The 11,173-nt window shown below is 41.5% G+C and overlaps 1 protein-coding gene and 2 long non-coding RNA genes across 3 annotated transcripts; 2 read left to right on the top strand and 1 right to left on the bottom strand.

Moving 5' to 3' along the window:
• The first annotated feature begins 1,054 nt into the window (after positions 1-1,054).
• On the top strand, positions 1,055-5,456 carry LOC134184933 (uncharacterized). The gene is made up of 6 exons (XR_009970708.1): positions 1,055-1,196; positions 1,247-1,348; positions 2,789-2,946; positions 3,418-3,486; positions 3,808-4,132; positions 5,184-5,456. It is a non-coding gene; the product is annotated as an uncharacterized LOC134184933 (long non-coding RNA).
• LOC134184922 (uncharacterized) lies at positions 1,342-2,214 on the bottom strand. Its single transcript, XM_062652696.1, has one exon. The coding sequence runs from the start codon at positions 2,073-2,075 to the stop codon at positions 1,539-1,541; it is 537 nt and encodes a 178-aa protein (XP_062508680.1). The 5' UTR covers positions 2,076-2,214; the 3' UTR covers positions 1,342-1,538.
• Positions 5,457-5,612: 156 nt separating the features above from the next.
• LOC134184939 (uncharacterized) lies at positions 5,613-10,675 on the top strand. The gene is made up of 2 exons (XR_009970710.1): positions 5,613-10,218; positions 10,277-10,675. It is a non-coding gene; the product is annotated as an uncharacterized LOC134184939 (long non-coding RNA).
• The last annotated feature ends 498 nt before the right edge of the window (positions 10,676-11,173 follow it).

The raw sequence follows: 11,173 nt of genomic DNA, 5'->3' as shown, positions 1-11,173 counted from the left end.
TACTGGTCCCAGCAACAGTTTATGTCTAAAGTAAAACAACACATACGCACTATTCGATAGCTGTAATGTCTAAATCAGAAAGTAGAGGCTGTTCTACCTCATCTGCAGTTGATCAAGACATGTGTATACTAGTGATCTCAAAAGTGAAGACGTTGATTGTCAAAAATGTCGCTGATGGTTTACGCCGGATAATTGAACAGCAAGCAAATGAAATAGTGGAACTTCAATAGAAGATTAGATTTCTCGAGTAAGAACTTGCATCTGCAGAGTCTGAGTTGCAAGGAAAGGCATTCTCACTCAACACACGTACTGTCAAATGATGAAACCAAGTTATGCAGGTTTTGTGTACAGAAATGTGCTTGATACAGCGTGGAGTTCAACTGAAAGCTCATGAGCTCACCGCCTTCCATGAAGAGTTGGATAAGCTAGATAAACTTTTTCTGACTCTAGTTCGACAAGATACATAGTTTCACAGTTCCACAGTTCGAGTAGTTCGCTAGATGGAGAAAAAGTAGTCCTAGTTTTCAGCCACACAAACAGTAACAGTGCGTCACGTTCGGTTACCCCAAATGGATTCCCCTACCACACAATCTTCATCTAACAAAACTTCTGTCGCTAGGCATTGAGTAGTCTGTCTTTCCACTTCACGTGCATCTGTTCAGAGTGTGAATCAGGCGACTTCAGCTTGAACAGCAGTCTCCTACCCTCGAGAAGCCGTACTCAAGAAATGGCTTCCTACGCGTCTCTACGCAGGCAAAGTCTCTCACAAGATGTACGAAATGGTAAGTAGTGAACTTACTTACAAAGCCTAGTCAACAGCAAGATGATCTACGGTTCAGAAGCAGACCCGGAAACGTGACTTTGTGTACAGCGAGAACGGCGAAGGGTGCGCCTCGAGAACTCGGCCCCTCCCCAAATATCGTCTATTTTGGGAGACGGTCTGGAACTTCGAGGCTAAGGATGCCGTGGTCATGCGAATTTTTTTGGGGCCCACTTTCTTCAATACCCGGATAAACGTCCCGTATACCCTGTAATCTGCACGTGATGTTGGCAGAAGGAACGTGACATTGTTGTTTGCGTTCGACTACTGCGCACCTTGCGACGTCACACCATTGACGTTGCTGAAGCGGTAGCTGCGTCGTAATTTTCGAACTCGGGGGCCATCAAAGCACATGCGCACAAAGTAGCTATAGCAGGTAGGCTAGACGTTTCGTCTACCTTACGTTGTGATAACTTATTTTCTTAGTTCATAATTCAGCAGAAATCTGCGTCAGTGCACTTGCATCGCAAAAGGAGCTGTTCCAACTTTCAGCTGTTCAACCAGAGACCTCTTCAAACTGGTGTACACGTAATACAGCTATCTATCTATTAAAATATGCAGACTACTAGTAGCTAGACTACGGTACGTATAGTCACGTAGACATAGATTAACTTTTTAGTTCTTCAGGAACATTGCATGGGCTTACACGTAATCTATACCTTACATTGTATATCTATAGTAAACATGCTTCTAAGTATAAAGTTTATAATAAACTCTGTCAAGCATTTTTGCTGTTCTGCTGAATACTGGCGGACAGACTGTGCTGTCTCTTTATCTTTTGTATTCGCTTCGGCATCACATACCTACTGACAGAAGGAGTTGTTTGAGTTGATCTCCTACTATTAAACACACCGGGGCAGCCAGCTTTTGCAGGAACAGAGCTTGAATTTTTCATGTGTTTTCGTCTGCTGAGGGCTGTAGGCTGCACCCGAATTCTTTGCCTGTGCTTTGTTATCCCTGTATGACTGCCAAAAGTGTGTAATGCTGAAACCAAACGCTGCTGCTTGGTCGGTGGATGTGTTGATTTTCCTCGACATTTCCAGTAGTTTTCACAAAACTTTTTAACAGCTGTCAGATAGTCATCATTGTTTGTCATGTTGGGGGCAAGTCCAGTTTCTAGGTCAACCATGACTTCATTGAGACTTGTTTTGACTGTCTCGATTGTCTGATTCTTGTCTTCACCACTACTGGGTATTTCAGTCTCCTTCATGGTTGTTTTCTGCCTTTTCTGTTGGAACAGATCATCATCCAGCATGGCTGATTCTTTGAAAGAATGCCGTATGTCTTCATTATGCCATTGAATATCAACAGAGAGGGACTGCAAGTACTCTTCATCTGACTTTTGGTGAAGACTACTATAGAAGCTAATGGGTTGGCAATCTTTTCCCAGAGCTACGCCTGCAAGGAGCTGGCGTCCTTTTGGGGAATCAGTGAATCTTGTTGATGGTGGACTTCATGTATTTTGTTGCTGCAACGAGCTGGTGTTTACATGGTGTTCCATTGTATCCTACCGGGCAAGAGCATTTCCCTAGTTGCAAGTCTACTATCCAGTGGTTGTGTGGATCTGTGTGGCTTCAAACCATGTATACATCAGGGTCTTCTTCTGTGGCTGTTACATCATCGAAGGAAGTGCTACCAAGCTTCACACCAGCTAATGTATATTTAATGACACGAAGTGATCAAGTCTGTTACTTGCCAGTGAAAGTAAGCGGCGCTGATACTACAACTCCATTGTTATATGCACCATTTGGAAGAACTGTACAGCATTCCAGGCCTTCTGCCTTTGAAACAGAATATCTTTGATTATTCTTATGCTTGCCTCAGAATAATTATTCGTGTAGTTTCCTCGTGTTGGGAATTGTGTCCGGAAGCATAAAGCCCATTCTTCTTTTCGCGGCCAGTAACTGTCTATCCGTTTTTGAAAACAGGAAATTGACTGCTTTCAATTTCAGCTTTTACATTCATTAGGGCTTGCTCTGAAGATGAGTACAGAAGGCACTTTGTGAGCAGCATACAAGTTACCCTGTCATTTCCTGTTACCCTGGACTTATCACTCCACAGCCAACGCCACATGCTTTGGAGGAAATGGAACACACAAAAAAGATGCAGTTGGAATGGACAGACAGGTGAACAAACAATGGATAGACACAGGCAAGCAATGGACAGACAAGTAGACAAACAATTGATAGACACAGACAAACAATGGACAGACACATATACAAACAATTGACAGACAGGTTGACAAACAATTGACAGACACAGACAAGCAATGGACAGACACACAGACAAACAATGGACAGACACACAGACAAACAATTGATAGACCGACGGACAAACTATCGACAGATGACAAATGTATCATGAATGGTAAATACACCACACACACACACACACACACACACACACACACACACACACACACACACACACACACACACACACACACACACACCTATCTGCCACACCCACGCACTTTCCATCTAAACTCATTTTAAGTCTCTGTTTGTCTGTTGTGTCCTTTTTTGTGGTGTGAAACACAGAAGTTGCATGACGTCGATTACTTCATGTGTTTTGAATGTATTTCATATGTGTTGCAGGGTTGAGGCGATCGAATGGCTACGAAAGGAGACGATTGTTATTTCTATTATAATACTGAATGTCTGAAGGTACAGTTGATATAGTCACCAATCATGTGAATTATTGATTAATAATTTATTAATATAAATTAATTGTATGCTATTTATTTATATTAATAAATAATAAATAAATAAATAAATTGCATACAATTAATTTATATAAATAAATATAAATATAAATTAATTGTATGCAAATTATTGATTTATTAATTAATAAATAAAAATAAAAATAAATTAATTAATAATTTGCATATAACTAATTTATATAAATTAATTGTATACATTTTTTTATTTTTGTTATTTTTATTTATATAAATTATTTGTACGTCTTGACTGTGGTCTCTATTCCAGGGTGACCAATGCCCTTTCCGTCACGGTCAAGCTGCACTCGGTAACAACACTGTCTGTACGTTGTGGCTACAAGGATCGTACTTTCAATCAGCATGTTCGTTCAGACATATGCATATCACTGTGAATGGTGACACTTTCGTCTATTTCTCACATTCTTGTGAGAATGTTGAATGTTTAGCCGTTGAAGAGTGAGTTGTTGTGTTGCTTTGAGCTTCAACCGAGTGGCTGCCTCAAGCCCAACTGTCCTTTCAAGCATTTCAAGCCGGAAATGTGAGCACACTGGGAACGAGCTCGATGCCGGTGATGTCAACGATACAGCCAGTTGGTATGACGTGTTAATGGGAGAGTTTAGGGGATAGCAGCATGTACAGACAAGTGGGCAAATGGTTGGACTTGACAGACAGACAGAGGGAAAGAGACGGATGATGGGAAGTTGATTGGATGGAAGGGAAGACGTGTAGACAGATGGAGAATCAAAGATGTTTGGATGGATGGACAGACAGATGGACAGACAGACAGACAGACAGGCAGATGGACAGACGTAATAGTGTTGAAATTTTAAATATATGTATTGACAGACAGATGGGCAGACAGACAGACAGACAGACAGACAGGCAAATGGACAGACAGACAGATGGACAGACAGACAGACAGCCAGACAGACAGACAGATGGAGAATCAAAGATGTTTGGATGGATGGACAGACAGATGGACAGACAGACAGACAGATGGACAGGCAGGCAGACAGACAGATGGAGAATCAAAGTGACTAGCCTCCAACCTGTCCCGACTCTACTTCCTGTCTGTACAGCATGACGCAACTTCCACGTATGGACGGGACGGACAAAATGGCACTTATCTATAGATGTTTGGATGGATGGATAGACAACGGACAGACAGACAGACAGATGGAGAGAAGGACAGACAGAGAGATGGACATGGACAGACAGACAGATGAACAGACAGACAGACAGACAGACTTACAGACAGACAGACAATGGACAGACAAGTAGACAAACAGACAGAAAGATGGATAGACAGATAGACAGGTGGACATACAGACAGACAAATGGATAGACAAGTAGTCAAACAGACAAAAAGATGGACAAACAATACACAGACAGACAGAGAGATGGACATACAAACAGACTGATGGACAGACAGACAGACAGACAATGGACCGACAAGTAGACAAACAGACAAAAAGATGGACAAACAATGGACAGACAGACAGAGAGATGGACATACAGACTGATGGACAGACAGACAGACAGACAGTTGATTGGCTAACAGTTCATGAATGAAAGAAGACACTAATCCTGTACAATCCCTCCATCCCTCCACAGTAAAGATCTACATTTTGTATTTTGTTTCAGTTGCTGTCAGACCGTCTGTTCGTGCTTCTACCAACTTGGTTCAAGCACAGGACACGGAGACGCCAAATTTCCGTGAGAATCACTCTTGTGTGTTGCTTGGCTAAATATCAGTAAGGAGAACTCGTCTCTTGTGTCAATTGAAGTTGTAAAGGAAGGGATGACATCTCTATCAGCCCAGTCAGACAACAAAGGAACATTGATAACAAAGTGTCACCACGAGGTTCTTTTTCTCATATCTTCTTCTTCTACCATTCTATCAAGCTGGTTGTTCAATACATCGCAAAATGTTTGATCTTGAATATTTCCTAATTTTTGGTAATACTCTTTCCAATAATTGCTAATGTCTCTGTCCGTTCTTGCCATCCCTATCTGAACCCACTGCATGATGGTCGACCTTGTTTCTTAATTCTTTTCCAGAAATTGTTCTTGTCTGCTGAACAAAGTTTTTCCAAGAGGATCTCACTCTCTCTCTTTTCACTCACCTGCTTAACTCTCTTGACTTCTTTTCAGAATATTTTCCGGCCGTCCCTCATTTCATCAAAGAGTCTACCAGATCGACATTTTCCACTTTGCTTCCATTTCCAGTATGCTTCCTGTTGTCTTAGTCGAATATTGTTATCCCGTCCATGGAGCCAAACTCGTCTGTACTTCTTCTTTGGAATACTATTTTGCCCTGCAGTACGTAGTGCATGGGTAGTACTTTCACAGTATGGTTCCAAGAGTGGTTTGTGACAACACCGGTCTGGTTGAATAAAAGAATTGCATCCCACGGTATCTCTATATCTGATAGGCGCCTATCCAATTCCCATTGGTCTCTAAGTAAGTCCAGGTCTTGACACTGTTGCCAATTACAAACCAAATGGTTATGTCTGACATTGGAGGTCTTTACAGTATGTTGACTATCATCCAATTGAATCAATAGTCGTAATTACAATTTGTGTAGATATCAAAGGATTTTTCTGGAAATGATTGTTTTGAGACATGGAAGTGTATTGCAAGGAATGTGAGAAATGTCAAAAATATCCACAGCGACAAATGCCAACCTCAGAATTTCATCCTATTTCAGTCAGTGATGTGTGGAAGCATGTTGCCATTGATATGGTTGGCCCACTTCCTGTCACCAGCAAAGGAAACAAGTATATGATAACACTGGTTTATTTACTTGTCTAAATGACCTGAGGCAAACCAGTTGGGGCGCGTTTCCACTAGTGCTTAAACTGGTTTAAGAAGTAGTTTAAGCTAAACTGGTTTAAGAATTGACCTGTTTCCACCTGCACTAAACCAGTTATATTTTTAAACTTAAATCGCTTTCCTAAGCCTACTTCAAAGTAAGTTTAGCAAAGTGGTTTAGGTTTAACTATCACGTGACAGTAGCCTGCGTGCTTGAAGATGCCTTCTGATGACGTTGTTTTGGTGATTTTGACTATTATTGTGTTGGTATGGGATTGCATTAAAAGATGCATTGCAAAAGAAATGAGAGAGATCAGCAGCTACTGAGAGAGAGAAGATGGCGTTTTTCTGTATCACCGGCGGAAGCAACAGAATATAGAACAGTAGCTCATCTTTTTGGCATTGGCAAGACAATTGCTCATCGAATTGCAAGGGAGTTTTGCGATGCTGTTTCAAGTCATCTTTTTTTGCAAATTAAAAAGCCAACCGGGAGAGAGCTTCAGAAAATCATTGAAAGTTTTGAGCATATTTGTGGACTACCTCAAGTAGCTGGTGCTATTGATGGGACACACATTGAGATAACTGCACCTACTGACTGTCCTGAAGATTATGTCAACAGAAAAGGGTACCATTCTCTGCAAGTTCAAGCACTAGTCAACTCATCAATTAGGTTTACAGACATTTTTGCAGAGTACCCTGGAAGTGTACATGACACTCGAGTATTTCGAATAGTCCTTTGTATAAAGTTGGCTGAAAGGGAATATAAATTGGCTGAAAGGGAAGGAGGAGTATTTCCTGAAGTTCCCACTGTTTAAATCTTCGGAGTTGATGTTCTGGCAATTATTTTAGGAGATACGGCTTATCCTTTTACTTGCATGGCTCTTGAAACCATTCCTAGGAAGTATAGACATGTCAGAGGCAAAACGAAATTTCAATTACAAGTATAGCAGTACTCAGATGGTGGTAGAGAGATCGTTTGGAATGCTCAAGGGAAGGTGGAGGTGCCTGGGAGCATGCTTAAATGAAACTGTTGAAAATGCTATTACAAATATTGTTGCCTGTTGAACTCTCCACAACTATTGCCTAAGTCATGGAGATGGTGTTGAAGATGAGTGGGTAAATTGTTCTCCAAATCCTGGCTGGCCAGCAACAAGAGAAACTGACAGTTTTGTAGGCATGACACAAGAAAATGTGCAACCTATTAGACAGGCTGTGGTGCATTATATTATGTAAGTAAAGAGGTTGTAATGCTTTACACAATCAGTATGATGTAAAGCAACCAGTGAAATGAATCTGAGAGTTCTTGATCGTATTGCCCACTGTCAAGTTATTCATAAACTCCATCTGCTTTTTATCCTGCTCTTCCTCCCATAATCTTCTATCTTCTTTTTTCTTGTTTCCTCCTCTCTGGTCATTGTTGTATCATCCAGTTCTTTCAGGGCCTTTGTCATCACGAACAGAACTTGTTCAGTCTTAGATCTTTTAGCACTTCGTTTCTTTGCTGCAAAGAAATCCTGCAGTACAGACTAGTTGATCTATTTATTTTGGATATTGTAGTTACCATTCAATGGGCCAGTAGGGTCTCTTCATTTCTCTGTAGTCTGCACTCCCCACATCTTCCACAATAGCACCAACGTCTGAATCCACTCCAACAGTGTTGGCAGATTCTTCTGACCTTTCTTGGTCATGATCATGAGAGGCTGGGCTATCAAGGTTGCTGCAGTCCTTGAACTCTTTGGTATTTTGGTTGTCCTGTGTGTCTAGAGATGTATCCCAACTGCTGACTGAGACGGAAGGAGCTCCTGACCTTCTTTGGCCAATAATCTAGTAATTAAATCACACGGGGAGGGGAGTCATTACAATTGAGCCAATAGTAGGATAGTTTTAGAAAAATTTTATCTATACCTAGTCATCACATCATAGAATGGCCAGCGTATGCCTCCTTTTCCTGTTTTTTTCCATTGTGCCATCTTTTATCTTTTGTATTGCGTTTCTAAATTTTAATTCGACTCTTACTTACTGCTCCCAAGTTCTTGCATATCTGTTGTCAGCCATATCTCGAGAAATCTCTTCCCAAATAGGTTGATTCCTCCAAATCTCTAAATCTTCTCTGTATTTCTGCTTGTCCCCATATGTTCAACAACGTGCTACTTTCATCCTCTGCCCAAGATGACCCACGTGCTTGACGATGTCCTTGGTCATCTTCATGCCTAGTAGTAGATCCGGAGGCGGCTGCTGCATTAGCAACAGCTATAAGTTGGTCTGATTCGGCTACAGAGCAGCCTAACGCATCCGAACAAGCTTCGATTCAAGAATATTGCAACATTACTCTACACGGATTTGTCCCAGATATGTCACACATCACGTGGCTAGGAAAGTTCGTAGTGGAAACAGTCTCTCTCTTAAACTGGTTTAGTTTTTAAACCTGTTTAAGCTAAACTAGTTTAACGTGCAGCTAGTGGAAACACAGCCTTACTGACAAAAAAGCTGCATCTGTGGCCACTTTTCTCTTTGAAACGTTTTGCTGTCATGGATGGTCAGAGGTTATCATATCTGACCAGGTTCGTGAATTTGTGAATCAAGTTACTGCAGAGTTGTGTGAGAGGACAGGAATTGAACATAGAATAAGTAGCCCATATCATCCACAGACTAATGAACTTGTTGAACAGTTCAAGCAGACACTCATGAATGGTCTGAAGAAAGTGACTGATAAACAGAGTGATGACTGGGATGACAAAATCGATTCAGTACTCTATATAAGTATATCCAATCAAGTATCTTAATTAATTAGTTTGGGAACTGTTGGTTGTCACTACATATATGTATGGTGATAATTGTATTGTTCTAGGATATCTCAGCGGGCTTCTAAATTTCTCCATTTCTTTCTTTTTTATGATCGACATCCAAGAACAGTAACTGTGCATTTACTATACACAAAAGGAGTTGAAGACATGGATGTTCATGTTGAACTCACTTTTGAAGACCAGGTTGACAGAACTATTGAGCTTCATCTTGAGAATGTATACTAGATAGCCGAGCAGAATATCAAGGGAGCTCAAAGCAGACAGAAGCAACAGTACGATAGCAAACACCAGGCTCTAAAGTGGACAGGTATATGACGTTGGATCGCTTCTGTTGCTACGAAATGTGAAACTCAATCATCAAATGGGTGGCAAAATGGATGCTGCTTGGCTAGGGCCATACCACATTGCTGAAGTATTGCCAAAGGGAAGGTATCGCTTGAGAATTGCTGAAGGGAAAGTAATGAAAAAGGTCTACAATAGCACACTTCTAAAAGTCCTTTGTTTCCAGTCAACAATAGCAGGAACAACAGCAGCAGCAGCAGCAGCAGAACAGAAACAGGAGAACCAGCAACAACAGGAACAAGAACAGGAGGTCCAGCAGCAGCAGCAACAACAACAACAACAACAACAGCAATAGGACCATGAAGACCAGCAACAACAACAGACGCAACAGCAACAACGCTATTGATCTAAGTGTTTTGGACAGCCCAGCACTTTGACTTGATGACGGAATTATCAATCATGCTCAGCAACTTTTGAAGAAACAGTTTCCCCAGCAAAGTGGGTTTCAAGATTCTCTTTTGTCCCAAGGATGCAAATTTTCAGTTTCGAGGTATAGCTGCTCAATCCACATGCACTGTGTTGCAACACGGAATCACTGGGTTGTAACATCAAGTACGTAGACAGCAGCCATCACCCTTTATGACAGTCGGAGACACACTGGCGACTGCATATCAAGTGATCTGCAGCAACAAATTTCAATCATATACAGAACAGATGAACCATAGATTAGTGTATCTGTAGCTGCAGCGCAACAACAACAAGAAGGAAGTGACTGTGAGGTAAATGCAATTGCATTTGCAATAGATATTGCTCAGGGAGTTGACCCTCATTACCTAGGTACAAAGTGGAGTGAGGAAACATCTAAAATATGTTTGCTATGAGGAGTAATAACTGCCTTTCCAAAGACCTTTTCTTCACGGAAACAAAGACCTGTTTTAAGATGTCGAAGTACTGTTTTGACTTTCTGTGTCTACTGTGTGTGCAGAATGTCTGAACATTTTCAAGGAAAATGGTTCAATGTGACTTATGCAATAGGTGGTTTCATTTCAAGTGTGTCGGTTTAAAACGGCCTGGTAAACAGTTTGTTGTCTTTCTTGCAGAGCTGTCAAGCAGAACTAAGTAAGAGACTGAAAATTTGATTAGAGTTTAGTGAGAGTTGTGTTATAATGTGGCATGCTATTGAAGTTTGATATTCATATAAATGAAAGGTTTAAGAGATAACAAATAGATATTTAATTTGAGAGTGCCAACCCAGAACTTTAACAGTGTTTGACTCTAGGATTCTTCCTCATATGGATTTCTGGCGCTAATATTTCACCTAGTTCTGACAGGGAGCTCCGACGCTACTAGCACTGTAGTAGCGTAGAGCACTGTAGTAGCGTAGAGAACCTCCAAAGGAACGGAGTTTCTACTCATAGGGACGGAGGCTAGACTCTAACGTAATAGCTCCAGGAGGGGAGGCATGACGCTAGAATTTTACCTCCGAGGAAGTTTTGACAGTAGGGCGAGACCTCTGGAAGAGAATTCACACGGGGGAGGATCCACTCGGAGGAGGATTCACACGGGGGAGGATTCACACGGGGGAGGATTCACACGGGGGAGGTTCACACGTAGGAAAATTTACACGGGGGAAGAATTCACACGGGTAGTAGAATTTACACGGTGGGACATTCACACGCGGGAAGATTCACATGGGGGAAATTTACACGGGGGAGAATTCACACGGGGGAGAAT

Source organism: Corticium candelabrum, chromosome 1 (genome assembly GCF_963422355.1).
Source record: "Corticium candelabrum chromosome 1, ooCorCand1.1, whole genome shotgun sequence".
Classification (NCBI taxonomy): domain Eukaryota; kingdom Metazoa; phylum Porifera; class Homoscleromorpha; order Homosclerophorida; family Plakinidae; genus Corticium; species Corticium candelabrum.
This window is presented reverse-complemented; position numbering and strand designations above follow the sequence as displayed.